General features: G+C 42.2%; 1 protein-coding gene across 1 annotated transcript in view; it reads right to left on the bottom strand.

Moving 5' to 3' along the window:
- Positions 1–10,038: 10,038 nt before the first annotated feature.
- Positions 10,039–20,104, bottom strand: part of LOC128691912 (CLIP domain-containing serine protease B9) — a 121,073-nt gene continuing 111,007 nt past the window's right edge. Inside the window, exons 9-10 of the mRNA XM_070101056.1 lie at positions 15,956–16,095; positions 10,039–12,862 (exon numbers count right to left, since the gene is read on the bottom strand). Of these exons, the coding sequence (XP_069957157.1) occupies positions 12,707–12,862; positions 15,956–16,095 (296 nt within the window). The 3' untranslated portion in view covers positions 10,039–12,706. The remainder of the gene's footprint in view (positions 12,863–15,955; positions 16,096–20,104) is intronic.

Here is a 20,104-nt window from a genome sequence, read left to right as displayed (position 1 = left end):
TATTCACACACACCAGGTACCTCTCACAACAATATTCACACACACCAGGTGCCTCTCACAACAATATTCACACACACCAGGTACCTCACAACAATATTCACACACACCAGGTACCTCTCACAACAATATTCACACACACCAGGTACCTCTATTCACACACACCAGGTGCCTCTCACAACAATATTCACACACACCAGGTGCCTCTCACAACAATATTCACACACACCAGGTACCTCTAACAACAATATTCACACACACCAGGTACCTCTCACAACAATATTCACACACACCAGGTACCTCTCACAACAATATTCACACACACCAGGTACCTCTCACAACAATATTCACACACACCAGGTACCTCTCACAACAATATTCACACACACCAGGTACCTCTCACAACAATATTCACACACACCAGGTACCTCTCACAACAATATTCACACACACCAGGTACCTCTCACAACAATATTCACACACACCAGGTACCTCTCACAACAATATTCACACACACCAGGTACCTCTCACAACAATATTCACACACACACCAGGTACCTCTCACAACAATATTCACACACACCAGGTACCTCTCACAACAATATTCACACACACCAGGTACCTCTCACAACAATATTCACACACACACCAGGTACCTCTCACAACAATATTCACACACACACCAGGTACCTCTCACAACAATATTCACACACACACCAGGTACCTCTCACAACAATATTCACACACACCAGGTACCTCTCACAACAATATTCACACACACCAGGTACCTCTCACAACAATATTCACACACACCAGGTACCTCTCACAACAATATTCACACACACCAGGTACATCTCACAACAATATTCACACACACCAGGTACCTCTCACAACAATATTCACACACACACCAGGTGCCTCTCAACAATATTCACACACACACCAGGTACCTCTCACAACAATATTCACACACACCAGGTACCTCTCACAACAATATTCACACACACCAGGTACCTCTCACAACAATATTCACACACACCAGGTACCTCTCACAACAATATTACCTCTCACAACAAGATACACACACACACCAGGTGCCTCTCACAACAATATTCACACACACACCAGGTACCTCTCACAACAATATTCACACACACCAGGTACCTCTCACAACAATATTCACACACACACCAGGTACCTCTCACAACAATATTCACAACAATACACACACACCAGGTGTACCTCTCACAACAATATTCACACACACTAGGTACCTCTCACAACAATATTCACACACACCAGGTACCTCTCACAACAATATTCACACACACCAGGTACCTCTCACAACAATATTCACACACACCAGGTACCTCTCACAACAATATTCACACACACCAGGTACCTCTCACAACAATATTCACAACACCAGGTACCTCTCACACACACCAGGTACCTCTCACACACACACCAGGTACCTCTCACAACAATATTCACACACACCAGGTACCTCTCACAACAATATTCACACACACCAGGTACCTCTCACAACAATATTCACACACACACCAGGTACCTCTCACAACAATATTCACACACACCAGGTACCTCTCACAACAATATTCACACACACACCAGGTACCTCTCACAACAATATTCACACAACCATATTCACACACACCAGGTACCTCTCACAACAATATTCACACACACCAGGTACCTCTCACAACAATATTCACACACACCAGGTACCTCTCACAACAATATTCACACACACCAGGTACCTCTCACAACAATATTCACACACACACCAGGTACCTCTCACAACAATATTCACACACACCAGGTACCTCTCACAACAATATTCACACACACCAGGTACCTCTCACAACAATATTCACACACACCAGGTACCTCTCACAACAATATTCACACACACCAGGTACCTCTCACAACAATATTCACACACACCAGGTACCTCTCACAACAATATTCACACACACCAGGTACCTCTCACAACAATATTCACACACACCAGGTACTCTCTCACAACAATATTCACACACACCAGGTACCTCTCACAACAATATTCACACACACCAGGTACCTCTAACAACAATATTCAACAATATTCACACACACACCAGGTACCTCTCACAACAATATTCACACTCACCAGGTACCTCTCACAACAATATTCACACACACCAGGTACCTCTCACAACAATATTCACAACAATATTCACACACACCAGGTACCTCTCACAACAATATTCACACACACACCAGGTACCTCTCACAACAATATTCACACACACCAGGATTCACACACACACCAGGTGCCTCTCACAACAATATTCACACACACACCAGGTGCCTCTCACAACAATATTCACACACACCAGGTACCCTCACAACAATATTCACACACAATATCTCACAACAATATTCACACACACCAGGTACCTCTCACAACAATATTCACACACACCAGGTACCTCTCACAACAATATTACACCAGGTCTCACAACAATATTCACACACACCAGGTACCTCTCACAACAATATTCACACACACACCAGGTACCTCTCACAACAATATTCACACACACACCAGGTACCTCTCACAACAATATTCACACACACCAGGTACCTCTCACAACAATATTCACACACACACCAGGTACCTCTCACAACAATATTCACACACACACCAGGTACCTTTCACAACAATATTCACACACACCAGGAACCTCTCACAACAATATTCACACACACACCAGGTGCCTCTCACAACACAATATTCACACACACACCAGGTACCCCTCACAACAATATTCACACACACATAAGGTACCTCTCACAACAATATTCACACACACCAGGAACCTCTCACAACAATATTCACACACACCAGGTACCTCTCACAACAATATTCACACACACACCAGGAACCTCTCACAACAATATTCACACACACACCAGGTACCTCTCACAACACAATATTCACACACACACCAGGTACCTCTCACAACAATATTCACACACACACCAGGTGCCTCTCACAACACAATATTCACACACACACCAGGTACCTCTCACAACAACATTCACACACACACCAGGTGCCTCTCACAACAATAATCACACACACCAGGTACCTTTCACAACAATATTCACACACACCAGGAACCTCTCACAACAATATTCACACACACACCAGGTGCCTCTCACAACACAATATTCACACACACACCAGGAACCTCTCACAACAATATTCACACACACACCAGGTACCTCTCACAACACAATATTCACACACACACCAGGTACCTCTCACAACAATATTCACACACACACCAGGAACCTCTCACAACAATATTCACACACACCAGGTACCTCTCACAACAATATTACTGCCATCTTTATATCTACAAATAGTTATTAGAGATTGACATTTGTTAATGACATGTACAGTATGTCTGGCCACTTAGTTTAGTTTAATATATTTATTATGCACACCATACCCATCCTGTGGGTGGAGGTCACACCATACCCATCCTGTGGGTGGTAGTCACACCATACCCATCCTGTGGGTGGTAGTCACACCATACCCATCCTGTGGGTGGTAGTCACACCATACCCATCCTGTGGGTGGTAGTCACACCATACCCATCCTGTAGATGGTAGTCACACCATAGTCACCCATCCTGTGTGTGGTAGTCACACCATACCCATCCTGTGGGTGGTAGTCACACCATACCCATCATGTGGGTGGTAGTCACACCATACCCATCCTGTAGATGGTAGTCACACCATACCCATCCTGTGGGTGGTAGTCACACCATACCCATCATGTGGGTGGTAGTCACCATACCCATCCTGTGGGTGGTAGTCACACCATACCCATCCTGTGGGTGGTAGTCACACCATACCCATCCTGTGGGTGGTAGTCACACCATACCCATCCTGTGGGTGGTAATCACAAAATACCCATCCTGTGGGTGGTGGTTACACCATACCCATCCTGTGGGTGGTAGTCACGCCATACCCATCCTGTTGGTGGTAGTCACACTACCCATCCTGTGGGTGGTAGTCACACCATACCAACCTGTGGGTGGTAGTCACAAAATACCCATTCCGTGGGTGGTAGTCACACCATACCCATCCTGTGGGTGGTAGTCACACCATACCCATCCAGTGGGTGGTAGTCACACCATACCCATCCTGTGGGTGGTAGTCACACCATACCCATCCAGTGGGTGGTAGTCACACCATACCCATCCTGTGGGTGGTAGTCACACCATACCCATCCTGTGGGTGGTAGTCACACCATACCCATCCTGTGGGTGGTAGTCACACCATACCCATCCTGTGGGTGGTAGTCACACCATACCCATCCTGTGGGTGGTAGTCACTCCATACCCATCCTGTGAGTGGTAGTCACACCATACCCATCCTGTGGGTGGTAGTCACACCATACCCATCCTGTGGGTGGTAGTCACACCATACCCATCCTGTGGATGGTAGTCACACCATACCCATCCTGTGGGTGGTAGTCACACCATACCCATCATGTGGGTGGTAGTCACACCATACCCATCCTCTGGGTGGCAGTCACACCATACCCATCCTGTGGGTGGTAGTCACACTATACCCAACCTGTGGGCGGTAGTCACAAAATACCCATCCTGTGGGTGGTAGTCACACCATACCCATCCTGCGGGTGGTAGTCACACCATACCCATCCTGTGGGTGGTAGTCACAAAATACCCATCCTGTGGGTGGTAGTCATGCCATACCCATCCTGTGGGTGGTAGTCACACTATACCCATCCTGTGGGTGTTAGTCACAAAATACCCATCCTGTGGGTGGCAGTCACAAAATACCCATCCTGTGGGTGGTAGTCACACCATGCTCATCCTGTGGGTGTTAGTCACAAAATACCCATCCTGTGGGTGGTAGTCACACCATACCCATCCTGTGGGTGGTAGTCACAAAATACCCATCCTGTGGGTGGTAATCACAAAATACCCATCCTTTGGGTGGTGGTTACACCATACCCATCCTGTGGGTGGTAGTCACTCCATACCCATCCTGTTGGTGGTAGTCACACTACCCATCCTGTGGGTGGTAGTCACACCATACCATCCTGTGGGTGGTAGTCACAAAATACCCATTCTGTGGGTGGTAGTCACACCATACCCATCCTGTGGATGGTAGTCACACCATACCCATCCTGTGGATGGTAGTCACACCATACCCATCCTGTGGGTGGTAGTCACACCATACCCATCCTGTGGGTGGTAGTCACACCATACCCATCCTGTGGGTGATAGTCACACCATACCCATCCTGTAGGTGGTAGTCACACCATACCCATCCTGTGGGTGGTAGTCATCCCATACCCATCCTGTGGGTGGTAGTCACACCATACCCATCCTGTGGGTGGTAGTCACACCATACCCATCCTGTGGGTGGTAGTCACACCATACCCATCCTGTGGATGGTAGTCACACCATACCCATCCTGTGGATGGTAGTCACACCATACCCATCATGTGGATGGTAGTCACACCATGCCCATCCTGTGGATGGTAGTCACACCATACCCATCCTGTGGATGGTAGTCACACCATACCCATCCTGTGGATGGTAGTCACACCATACCCATCCTGTGGATGGTAGTCACACCATACCCATCCTGTGGATGGTAGTCACACCATACCCATCCTGTGGATGGTAGTCACACCATACCCATCATGTGGATGGTAGTCACACCATACCCATCCTGTGGATGGTAGTCACACCATACCCATCATGTGGATGGTACTCACACCATACCCATCCTGTGGATGGTAGTCACACCATACCCATCCTGTGGATGGTAGTCACACCATACCCATCCTGTGGGTGGTAGTCACACCATACCCATCCTGTGGATGGTAGTCACACCATACCCATCATGTGGATGGTAGTCACACCATACCCATCATGTGGATGGTAGTCGCACCATACCCATCCTGTGGGTGGTAGTCACACCATACCCATCCTGTGGATGGTAGTCACACCATACCCATCCTGTGGATGGTAGTCACACCATACTCATCCTGTGGATGGTAGTCACACCATACCCATCCTGTGGGTGGTAGTCACACCATACCCATCCTGTGGATGGTAGTCACACCATACCCATCCTGTGGATGGTAGTCACACCATACCCATCATGTGGATGGTAGTCACACCATACCCATCCTGTGGATGGTAGTCATACCATACCCATCCTGTGGATGGTAGTCACACCATACCCATCATGTGGATGGTAGTCACACCATACCCATCCTGTGGATGGTAGTCACACCATACCCATCCTGTGGATGGTAGTCACACCATACCCATCATGTGGATGGTAGTCACACCATACCCATCCTGTGGATGGTAGTCACACCATACCCATCATGTGGATGGTAGTCACACCATACCCATCCTGTGGATGGTAGTCACACCATACCCATCCTGTGGATGGTAGTCACACCATACCCATCCTGTGGATGGTAGTCACACCATACCCATCATGTGGATGGTAGTCACACCATACCCATCATGTGGATGGTAGTCACACCATACCCATCCTGTGGATGGTAGTCACACCATACCCATCCTGTGGATGGTAGTCACACCATACCCATCATGTGGATGGTAGTCACACCATACCCATCCTGTGGATGGTAGTCACACCATACCCATCCTGTGGATGGTAGTCACACCATACCCATCATGTGGATGGTAGTCACACCATACCCATCATGTGGATGGTAGTCACACCATACCCATCCTGTGGATGGTAGTCACACGATACCCATCCTGTGTGTAAGGAAACACGCCCAATGTTTTTACCCTGGCCGGAAATCGAACCCGGACACTCTGCGTGTGAAGTGAGAACTCTGCCTACCAGGCCACCGATGTTGAAAGTGTTTCATTTTTGGGTCACCCAACCTCGGTGGGAGAAGGCCGATGTGTTAAAAAAAAAAGAAATCTGTGATGTCAGACAAGTGATCATCTGACATCTTTCAGTGTTTCATGGCAGAATCATTTACTGGCAACATGTCAGGACGTTCCAAGTAGATGGTGTACAATTGCTATATTTATTAAACGCATGTGTACGTTTGTAGTAGTTTTTACATCAACTTATAAATATAATCCTCAAAGAACTGTATAATAAACAGTATAAAGGGTCGAACTTGTGATGGAATTCCGCTCTGTTGTGAACGTTTCCTTGTGGTAGTCTTACCAGAGAATTTTAATTAAGTGTCGTCACACTCCATTCGTCATCAGTAGTAAAATTTCAGGCCCGGTGGCCTGGTGGCTAAAGCTCCCGCTTCACACACGGAGGGCCCGGGTTCGATTCCCGGCGGGTGGAAACATTTCGACACGTTTCCTTACACCTGTTGTCCTGTTCACCTAGCAGCAAATAGGTACCTGGGTGTTAATCGACTGGTGTGGGTCGCATCCTGGGGGACAAGATTAAGGACCCCAATGGAAATAAGTTAGACAGTCCTCGATGACGCACTGACTTTCTTGGGTTATCCTGGGTGGCTAACCCTCCGGGGTTAAAAATCCGAACGAAATCTTATCTTATCTTATCTTAACAGTTAGGTATCTTTATTTCGAAACGTTTCGCCTACACTGTAGGCTTCTTCAGTCGAGTACAAACACAATTACTTAAGTTGTGTAAGAAAGGTATAAAATACCGACAATATAAAAGTTAAAACACATGTGCAACATCTGGATATCTTTATTGTAGACGTTTCGCCATCCAGTGGCTTTATCAATACAGATTCTAGGACATAATAGGAAGACAGTAGAACTATATACAAAAGATGAGGTAATCAGTCCCTCGGCCTTGGAGTAAGTGTTCACAACATCGTGGTGGAGGAGAATCTGGAGCAAAGGCAAGAAGACTGACGTTTATATAGGCGTCAGTGGAAGGGACGGGCAGCAGACGAGGGCAGTCACTGGTAGGCGGGATTCCCCAGTGGAAGTAGGTCCTTCCCAAAGAGATGGGTTAGTTGCAGCAGCCGTGAAGAAGGTCTTGTAGATGTCCTCTGAACCAAGATTACCTGTCTTCTTATTATGTCCTAGAATCTGTATTGATAAAGCCACTGGATGGCGAAACGTCTACAATAAAGATATCCAGATGTTGCACATGTGTCTTAACTTTCACAATTACTTAAATTATCATACATAGCAGTATATGTGTAGAGAACCTGGGATAACCCAGTAAAGTCAGGGTGACTTATTTCCATTGGGGAATGGGATTACCGCGTATCTCCCATGCGTTGTGTGGCTCCTACTACTTTAGCGCTTCCTCGTGAATATAATGCTAGGCTTCTAGAAAGGAACGCTCCTTGTTAGTAAGAAAGTTAGGTAAGATTCGTCAGGAAATAGAGCAAGTGTTGCCTGACGAGGGACTTAGGTATAACTCCCAGCTGGAGCTTTTGGTCATCTGACCGAAGCCTTCCACTGGCTTACCTCTTCACCCCTCTATAAGTTATGGTTATATCTCACATTTTTTTTGCCTCTGAGAAGAGATGTACATAATTTTTATCACCACATACACGAGGTAGAAATGAATGGTATAAAATACCGGCACAATGGAAATATAAACACATAAGCAGTATAATGTGATCCTTTATTGACAACGTTTCGACTTGAAAAAAGCCCACTGTGTGGGTGAAACGTTGTCAGTAAAGGATCACATTATAGTGCATATGTTTACCTGGAGTTTATCTGGGGAGAGTTCCGGGGGTCAACGCCCCCGCGGCCCGGTCTGTGACCAGGCCTCCTGGTGGATCAGAGCCTGATCAACCAGGCTGTTACTGCTGGCTGCACGCAAACCAACGTATGAGCCACGAGGTAAAACAGGCAGAGACAACACAGTTATTCTTACTAATAACTCCCTGGGTTTATATTGTGTTTTTTCAGTTATTATATTTACAGAGTGACCTCGCATTGACCTGGTGCATAGGCTGACCTAACATCTGAGTCGAGATTGACCAGGTATCTCAGTCTAATTTGACTAAATATCTTCATCTAGACTAAATGTGAGTCGAAATTGATAAAATATCTGAGTAGATTGACAAAATATCTGAGTTTAGATTATCCAAATATTTGAGTTTAGACTGACCAAATATCTGAGTTGAGACTGACTAAATATCTGAGTTGAGACTGACCAAATATCTGAGTTGAGACTGACTAAATATCTGAGTTGAGACTGACTAAATATCTGAGTTGAGACTGACCAAATATCTGAGTTGAGACTGACCAAATATCTGAGTTGAGACTGACTAAATATCTGAGTTGAGACTGACTAAATATCTGAGTTGAGACTGACCAAATATCTGAGTTGAGACTGACTAAATATCTGAGTTGAGACTGACTAAATATCTGAGTTGAGACTGACTAAATATCTGAGTTGAGACTGACTAAATATCTGAGTTGAGACTGACTAAATATCTGAGTTGAGACTGACTAAATATCTGAGTTGAGACTGACTAAATATCTGAGTTGAGACTGACTAAATATCTGAGTTGAGACTGACTAAATATCTGAGTTGAGACTGACTAAATATCTGAGTTGAGACTGACTAAATATCTGAGTTGAGACTGACTAAATATCTGAGTTGAGACTGACTAAATATCTGAGTTGAGACTGGCTAAATATCTGAGTTTAGGCTTACTAAACATTTGAATTTAGGCTTACCAAACATCTGCGTTGAGACTGACCAAACACCTGAGTTTAGGCTTACCAAACACCTGAGTTTAGGCTTACCAAACACCTGAGTTTAGGCTTACCAAATATCTTAGTGTAGAATAACCAAATACCTGAGTTTATATTTACCAAATATCTGAGTCTAGCTTAACCAAATATCTGAGTTAAAAGACTCACATAATTGAACGATAGGCCTAACTTTACCAGGCCTTAGTGTAGGCCTACTTCACCTGATATTTCCCTAGTCAAACTTGGGCAAATCAGATTTACAAACGATTTTTTCATTTTATTAAAATTAATTCATACAAATAATTTACAAAAGTATATGGGAAGGATTTGGGTTTATTTATTATATGTTACAGTAAATATCTAAAATCTGAAAACACATATTTTCATTATGATTAAAAATTGTTCTTGTTGTCCATTCTTTCACACTTAAATTAACATCTGACCTCTGGTTAAGGTGCCATAAATCTTGACACCTTTAATAAATATAAAATGTCTTATATCTTTGGAGACCTGAGAGGCCTGTTCCACATACACTAATATTTGTAACTTGCAATATCAGCAAATTTTTTTGTATGATTTTCACTCTCAAGCTTTATTAACAGATTTTTCTGGAGCCTACGCTAACATTCTTTAAAGATTTGTTTACGAAGGGTTTCTGATAACGTCGCACGAAGCAGAGATGAAGATCTAAGTTCCATGCAGAGCAGATATGGGGTTCTTTTTCCATGAGGTCTTTTGTGAGACATTCCAGCTCCTCAGTCATCTGTAGTATTTGACCATTCCCTAGGATGTGACCCTCAACAGTCGACTAACACCCTGGTATGTACCTTTTTACTGGTAAACAGAGGCAGTGGGTGTAAGGAGACTCGCCTATATTTTCGACCCAGAAGGTAATGGAGGCGAGGCGGTAAAGTTAGGAAAGAGGGTTTTCACACCAGCTTTTGGGTATGTAGATGATACAATGATCTTGGTGAATTATCAAACTCGTCGGGATGTCGTGTAAGAGGTGGTAAGGGTGCTAGGAACGATAAGTCAAAGATCTTGGGTCATGGGGAGTGGCTGAGACGTCAAGAATCATCACGCAGGTGGAGAGGTCTTAAATACATATATATAGGATTATATACACAAATGCTAGGGTAGAGACGAGGGTAGTGAATTCAGAGAGTGCAGTGTAGAAGCCTTAACCACTTGCACAAACACCGGGCTTACCACTTAACTGACTTACAAAGATCATTGCGGTTTATTCCCTTCTGTATGGCGGCGCATTTTGTGGCAACTGTTTATCCTTTGACATGTGATGGGCTGAGGATTCAGGGAATTATTTTTTTTTTTTTGGTCGTCTGGGTGTGAACGGTTGTGAAAGGAAGCTGTAACATTACCAATGGGAAGAGGCTGGTTGATCCTCTTCGATATGCTCGAGCCTATGATGTGTGTACAAGAGCAATGCTGCATGTAGGAGCCTTCAACGATGGGTCTCTTGACAGAATGCTTGACTCTTTGAGCACTGCTTACTGGTACTAGCAGTTTTGTTCTTTTAGAAAGTAGCGGGTGATTGTTCTTGTAGATCCTGTAGAGAGGCAGAAATGGCGTTCCACGAAGTCTGTTGTTGTAGGCAATTAAACTGATTGCATAAGTGGCTGTCTGGGGTGTTGTAATTGGTGACGGAAAGAAGTGTCAGTGTTAATTAAGGGCCTTGAGTTTGGACTTTGAAGGGGTGTCGGTGTGCAGCAGCGATGTAGTTGATTATAACGATGTGTTTAGGGAGGCTTTAAGTATTAGGCGTCGTATCTCGCCGACGAAGTTTTATAGGATGATGCGTATGGTGTTTCCCAAAAGGGGACATGGGAAACAGTGTTAAGGGATTGTTAGCAATATGATTAATGGCGGGGCCCGTGCTTCAGAAGTCACTGAACTCCGATGTTGGTGTGAGGTGAATGGGGCATAGTGTACGAGTTTTAGTTTAATATCCTTATTATGCACCGCATACTCATCCCGTGGGTGGTAGTCAAAGGGTAACAGAGGTACATAATGGGTCCAGGGACTGGACCCCAAAGTTATGATAGCTGAACAAGGTACAAAGTGGTGTGCATGGGGACTCCCTTGCTGAGCATGTGGTGCCTGTGGGGAAGGAGACACATACGGTAATCTTCTCGATAGATAAATGCCTAAGAAAATGTTAATTGGAATTGTCGGTGTTGTCATACATTATAGCCCCACCTGTATGATGGTGCTCTGAGAATCGTGGTCTGTGTCAATAGTGTCAGTGTAGCTGGATGAAGTTAGAATATGCTAGACCTAGGTTCCTGTCAAACATAATAAGGAATCATTTAGTGATAAAGCGTATTAGTACAGCAGATTTTTGTGCATATTTCTCCGCATTATTGGGCTATAAAACTTGATAATGTTCCTAAACAACAAAAGATAGCTTTGTTTTGTGTCATGTACTCATATATTGGCACAGGTTGCCAAGTCCGTTATGTGTCTTTCATGTTTCAGTATCTTAGGTGTGTTGGAGTGGCATCTACAAAAAATATATGGGTGTGAGAGCTGCTGTGTTGTGTATATTGTATTATGTGTGTATTTTTGAGTATGTTATTTTGTACGTGTATTGTATTTAACTTTATTATGTATCAGTTCAGATTACCTGTGTTGTAAAGGAGTGTGGCTGCTACTACGCTGCGCAACTCGTTCGGTTTAATTATAATCTGTTTATGTCAAAAATAATGGTGTCTTAAATAAAATATCCACTCAAAGTAGAGCTGAGGCTACTTGAAGTTCCGCAGAGCTGAACTTCCCTAAAGTTCCGTGCAGTGTAAAAATGATCACACTACGACGGTCACATAGTTCCACACACACACACATTACAGAACTTCCATCCCTGAATCCTGAGTCCTTCAATATAGCTGGTGCCGAGTTCACCGAGGTTTCGTGGCTCAGCGTATGTTATTTTTTATCCAAGGCATGAAGTGGGAGATCCTAGTGTACACCCCAGGGTAACCAGGCTCAGCACATCTGTTTCCGAAAGACACCAGCCCGATCTGCACCCAGCGACCCTCTGTGTACAACAGCAGAGGACCTCCGCTGTCACCCTGAGGGAGACCACCATTGTAAACAAAGATTATTATTATTATTATTATTATTATTATTATTATTATTATTATTATTATTATTATTATTATTATTATTATTATTATTATTATTATTACATTCATAGGGGATCATATAGCGCCTGAGGGAAGGGGGAGGCATTCAGGCTTGATCCAAGGAACTGGAACAAAGGTTCAGTTCCTTAGATCAAGAGCCCCTCAACAACATTGAAGAACCTTAATGTTGGTGAGGGGCTCTTGATCATTTATAATTTTTTTAATATATATTATTTACGCATTTACTAGACCAATGCAAACAGTAAGGATGTATGTCACATGTTCACCAGTGGTCAAGAATAGTTTAATCTCTAAAACAGGGTTATAAACTAGTAATATATGTTGACTGAGAGATATATTCTTGACGGTGTGTAAGACAAGCTATAAGTACTATGGTGCTTTGTTGTCTAGACGTTACCTTACAATAACCCGCACACAGCACAACCAAACTTGTGTCGACGTGTCGGTCTGAGTTAGACTATTAACTCGTCGATAAAATAGGCACATGTGCAATACGTGGATGAGGGACTGATTACCTCAAACTCCTTCTGATCTTCACTGTTTTTCCTTGTGTCGGACTGATGAAGCCACTGAGTGGCGACACGTTTCCACAATAAAGATACCCAAGTGTTCCACATGTGTCTAATTTATCGACTAGTTAATGGTCCGAGGCAGATCGAAACATCGTGATAAGTTACATCCTCTTACATACAGGTTGTGTACTGTTGCAGTCATTGTATTATGCCTCCTTATTCTTGAAGACGTTTACCTCACCAGGAAGTGTATCAGTGTAAACACTGTGTCTTATTTACAGTGTATCAGTGTAAACACTGTCTTATTTACAGTGTATCAGTGTAAACACTGTGTCTTATTTACAGTGTATCAAATTCAAATTCAAATTCAAAGTTTATTCTCTATAAAGATTACAATGTTGAATTTACAGAATTTGGTTGTTGTGTGGTTTACATGTAGTTAAATAATGATTACAGAGTGTACCACAAGAACGCCTAGCATGGCTAGGCATTTCGGGCAGACTTAGTTTAATTCTTTATTTTAAAATATTACAAATTATGAGGTAAGTTGGTATTATGGCTAAGTGACTAAATACTAGTTTGTGAGTTTAGCAATGTGAATGCTTTTGTTTTGGCACAGTACATAGTTTCAGTATTGGAGTATCATAGGATTCATTATTTTAAGATTGAGATTAATATTTCTGTTTATGGTCAAATGGGTGAGTGAGTGTAAGAGTGAACCACCAGGTGGTATTCGTGTAGTTAGTTGACGGGGTGTATCAGGGAGATAAGATGTTTTCTAATGGTAGTTTTAAAGGTGATGAATGTGTCTGCAGTTCTAGAGTTCTCAGGTAGGGTGTTCCAGATTTTAGGGCCTTTGACATACATTGAATTTTTGTAAAGGTTTAGTCGGACACGGGGAATGTCGTAGAGATGTTTGTGTCTGGTGTTATGCCTGTGGGTTCTGTCACAACTATCAAGAAAGCGTTTTAGGTCAAGGTTGATATTGGAGTTTAAGGTCCTGTAGATGTAGATTGCACAGTAGTAAGTGTGGATGTACTGAACAGGGAGCAAGTTTAGATCTATGAAGAGTAGGGGGGGGGTGTTGCCAGGGATGGGATTTAGTGATTATTCTTACTGCAGCTTTTTGTTGGGTTATTATTGGCTTTAGGTGTGTTGCTGCAGTTGATCCCCAAGCACAAATAGCATAGGTGAGGCATGGATATATAAGTGAATGGTATAGTGTGAGAAGGGCATTTTGCGGTACGTAGTATCGTATCTTGGAGAGGATCCCAACCGTTTTGGATACTTTTTTTGTTATGTGTTGGATATGGGTGCTGAAATTCAGGTTGTTGTCAAGGTATAGGCCTAGGAATTTGCCCTCATTATGTCTGGTAATTAGAGTGTTGTCGATCTTAATGTTAATTTGTGCATCTCCTGCATCTCAGTGTAAACACTGTGTCTTATTTACAGTGTATCAGTGTAAACACTGTGTCTTATTTACAGTGTATCAGTATAAACACTGTGTCTTATTTACAGTGTATCAGTGTAAACACTGTGTCTTATTTACAGTGTATCAGTGTAAACACTGTGTCTTATTTACAGTGCATCAGTGTAAACACTGTGTCTTATTTACAGTGCATCAGTGTAAACACTGTGTCTTATTTACAGTGCATCAGTGTAAACACTGTCTTATTTACAGTGCTGGTATACCCTACCATTGTATTATTCAATTCAATTCAATTCAAGTTTATTCTCTATAAGGGTTACAATGTGGGGTTTACAGGTTTAGGGTATTGTGTGGTTTACATGTCATAAAATACTAATTACAGAGGGGGCCACTAGGACACCTAGCATGGCTAGGCATTTCGGGCAGACTTAGATTAATTCTTAACATTAAATCCTTACAGATTATGGTATTAAGGCTAAGTGACTACATCATAATTTGTGAGTTTAGCAATGTGAATGCTTTTGTTTTGGCACAATACAAAGTGTCTATATTGGAGTATCATAGGCAAACTTATGACTAGTTAGGATTTATTATTTTAAGATTAAGATTAGTATTTCTGGGTTTATAGTCAGTGGGTGAGTGTAATTGTGAACCACCAGGTGGTTATCATGTGTATATCCTGTGTCTACTCTGGCAGCTAGGTGAGGTTAGGTGAGGTTAGGTTAGGTGAGGTTAGGTTAGGTGAGGTTAGGTTAGGTTAGGTTAGGTTAGGTTAGATGAGGTGAGGTTAGGTTTGGTGAGGTGAGGTTAGGTTAGGTGAGGTGAGGTTAGGTTTGGTGAGGTTAGGTTAGATTAGGTAAGATCCCTCAAGAAACAGGACAAGTGTTCCCTGACGCGAGTCTTAGTCATAATGACCCGCAACTGGAGCTTTTGGTCATCTGACCGAGGCCTTCCACTGGCTTACCCCTCCACCCCTTTAAAAATTAAACTCCATAAGCTAGGCTTCCTCTCCTTATAGGGAAGATAAACAAGTGAACATCTGTTATGGTAGTATCAAGGACGTGGTTAATACCGTACCTGACAAGCGTCTCTGCCTCCCTCAACGAAGCCAGCACACAGGAAGATGTTAGTGATGGGTTGGAAGTACGCATCGTCACAGTCACTGTTCTTCCATACTGGCAGCTTAGCCTCTCTCAGTGATGCACTCTCATGTCCTCCTGTGTCATACATAATAATAATAATAATAATAATAATAATAATAATAATAATAATAATAATAATCGGAATAATAACAATAATAATAATTGTAATAGTAATCATCAGAATAATAATAATAATAATAATAATAATAATAATAATAATAATAATAATAATAATAATAATAATAAAAAATATAATAATAATAATAATAATAATAATAATAGAATAATAATAATAATAATAATATAATAATAATAATAATAATAATAGAATAATAATAATAATAATAATAATAATAATAATAATAATAATAATAATAATAATAATAATAATAATAATAATCGGAATAACAATAATAATAATTGTAATAGTAATCATCAGAATAATAATAATAATAATAATAATAATAATAATAATAATAATAATAATAATAATAATAATAATAGAATAATAATAATAATAATTTATATATCTACAAGTACATGATACAACTTATACAGACCATAGCTGACATCAGTGACGGCATATAGAGAGCTCCTTGTTATGCAGAGCATTTCGGACAACTTAGATTAATTTTGTCCCCAGGGTGCGACCCACACCAGTTGGCTAACACCCAGGTACCTACTTACTGCTAGGTTAACAAGGACAGCAGGTGTATGGAAACACGCTCGTTTTCATCCGTACCGGGGATCGAACCACGGACACTCAATGTGTGAGCTGAGTGTGCTACCAACCAAGCTACGGGACACCCTAATGATGAACGAGACACTTATGCAACACTTGGGTAAGTTTACTGCGGAACCGTGCCACCAACCAGTGACTTCCTCAGTCCAATACAGAGATGAACGGTGGAAGATGAGGAGTTTGAGGTAATCTGTCCCTCAGCCTGGAGTCAGTGTGTTCATCAACTCCATCAAACTTTTATCAAGACTGATGAGTGAACACAGACACCAGGCTGAGGGACTGATCACCTCAAACCCCGTCTCATCCTCCACCGTTCATCTCAGTACTGGACTGAGGAAGTCACTGGCTGGTGAAACGTTTCCATAGTAAAGATACACAAGTGTTGATATAATTGTTCAGAAACCCGACAAGTTGAAGAATGAGACACTTGTGATGAATGGTTTTGAAACCCGACAAGTTGAAGAATGAGACACTTGTGATGAATGGTTTTGAAACCCGACAAGTTGAAGAATTGAGACACTTGTGATGAATGGTTTTGAAACCCGACAAGTTGAAGAATTGAGACACTTGTGATGAATGGTTTTGAAACCCGACAAGTTGAAGAATTGAGACACTTGTGATGAATGGTTTTGAAACCCGACAAGTTGAAGAATTGAGACACTTAAGCAACATATTGGAATCTTTATTGAACAAACGTTTCGCCACACAGTGGCAGGTTCCACTGTGACCCCGCCTCCTCCTGCTTCGCCTCACCTCACTACAGTATATAAGCCACGTCTACGGCCCTGTGTTGTACATTCTACAAGATTGATGGACTGAACACATCGACTCCAGGCTGAGGGACTGATTACCTCAAACTCCTCCTCTCCTTACCCATTTCTACTTTGTATTGGACTGATGAAGCCACTGTGTGGCGAAACGTTTCCTCAATAAAGATTCCCATATGTTGCATAAGTGTCTCAATTCTTCAATGAGACACTTATTCGACATTTTTTCTCAACCATTTATATTCGTAATCCATAGTGAATGTAGCTATTGTCTGGGTCTCTCACATCCATGGTTAACAAGGTATGTATATTACAATGTTGTTAGATGCCCACACTAACAAGTATGACAGTCTAGAACAACAATGTTTGACAAGTCAGTCTAGAACAACAATGTTTGACAAGTCGGTCTAGAACAACAATGTTTGACAAGTCGGTCTAGAACAACAATGTTTGACAAGTCGGTCTAGAACAACAATGTTTGACAAGTCGGTCTAGAACAACAATGTTTGACAAGTCGGTCTAGAACAACAATGTTTGACAAGTCGGTCTAGAACAACAATGTTTGACAAGTCGGTCTAGAACAACAATGTTTGACAAGTCGGTCTAGAACAACAATGTTTGACAAGTCGGTCTAGAACAACAATGTTTGACAAGTCGGTCTAGAACAACAATGTTTGACAAGTCGGTCTAGAACAACAATGTTTGACAAGTCGGTCTAGAACAACAATGTTTGACAAGTTGGTCTAGAACAACAATGTTTGACAAGTCGGTCTAGAACAACAATGTTTGACAAGTCAATCTAGAGCAACAATGTTTGACAAGTCGGTCTAGAACAACAATGTTTGACAAGTCGGTCTACAATGTTTGACAAGTCGGTCTAGAACAACAATGTTTGACAAGTCGGTCTAGAACAACAATGTTTGACAAGTCGGTCTAGAACAACAATGTTTGACAAGTCGGTCTAGAACAACAATGTTTGACAAGTCGGTCTAGAACAACAATGTTTGACAAGTCGGTCTAGAACAACAATGTTTGACAAGTCGGTCTAGAACAACAATGTTTGACAAGTCGGTCTAGAACAACAATGTTTGACAAGTCGGTCTAGAACAACAATGTTTGACAAGTCGGTCTAGAACAACAATGTTTGACAAGTCGGTCTGAACAACAATGTTTGACAAGTCGGTCTAGAACAACAATGTTTGACAAGTCGGTCTGACAATGTGACAAGTCGGTCTAGAACAACAATGTTTGACAAGTCGGTCTAGAACAACAATGTTTGACAAGTCGGTCTAGAACAACAATGTTTGACAAGTCAATCTAGAACAACAATGTTTGACAAGTCGGTCTAGAACAACAATGTTTGACAAGTCGGTCTAGAAAAACAATGTTTGACAAGTCAATCTAGAACAACAATGTTTGACAAGTCAGTCTAGAAATATAATGTACATTTGATACTCTATCACTATGATGTACACATGACGTTCTGCTAGGCTTGTCATTCTACCAAAAGATGTACATATATCATTCTACAAAATTTATGTATACTTCATCTTAGAAAAACTTGGGTACGCATGTTATTCTAGCAAAATGTATATAATGTATACAAGAGTCAAGCTTCCCGCCTGTGCTTCAGAGTCTTCAAGACTACGGTGGTCTTCACCAACTCCAAGACTGAGGGACTCATTACATCATCTTTCGTAGAGGGAGTCACTGGTCAGAGAAATAGCAAGCATCGAACTTAAGCTAAAGGAATCTTATAGGAGTCAGGAATCGCGGGAAGAACTAAAAGCCATAAATGAAATCGAAAGAAACCCAAAGTATTTCTTTTCCTACGCCAAATCAAAGTCGAGAACAACGTCCAGTATTGGGCCCCTACTTAAACAAGATGGGTCCTACACAGATGACAGCAAGGAAATGAGTGAGCTACTCAAGTCCCAATATGACTCAGTTTTTAGCAAGCCGCTAACCAGACTGAGAGTCGAAGATCAAAATGATTTTTTTATGAGAGAGTCACAAAATTTGGTTAACACAAATCTATCTGACGTTATCCTGACACCAAATGACTTCGAACAGGCGATAAATGACATGCCCATGCACTCTGCCCCAGGGCCAGACTCATGGAACTCCGAGTTCATCAAGAACTGCAAGAAGCCCCTATCACGAGGGGAGGAGCATGGACACGGGGGTCGTCCCACAGTTACTAAAAACAACAGACATAGCCCCACTCCACAAAGGGGGCAGTAAAGCAATAGCAAAGAACTACAGACCGATAGCACTAACATCCCATATCATAAAAATCTTTGAAAGGGTCCTAAGAAGCAAGATAGCCACCCATCTAGAAACCCATCAATTACACAACCCAGGGCAGCATGGGTTTAGAGCAGGTCGCTCCTGTCTGTCTCAACTATTGAATCACTACGACAAGGTCCTAGATGCACTAGAAGACAAAAAGAATGCAGATGTAATATATACAGACTTTGCAAAAGCCTTCGACAAGTGTGACCATGGCGTAATAGCGCACAAAATGCGTGCTAAAGGAATAACAGGAAAAGTTGGTAGATGGATCTATAATTTC

Source organism: Cherax quadricarinatus, chromosome 75 (genome assembly GCF_038502225.1).
Source record: "Cherax quadricarinatus isolate ZL_2023a chromosome 75, ASM3850222v1, whole genome shotgun sequence".
Taxonomy (NCBI): Eukaryota; Metazoa; Arthropoda; class Malacostraca; order Decapoda; family Parastacidae; genus Cherax; species Cherax quadricarinatus.
This window is presented reverse-complemented; position numbering and strand designations above follow the sequence as displayed.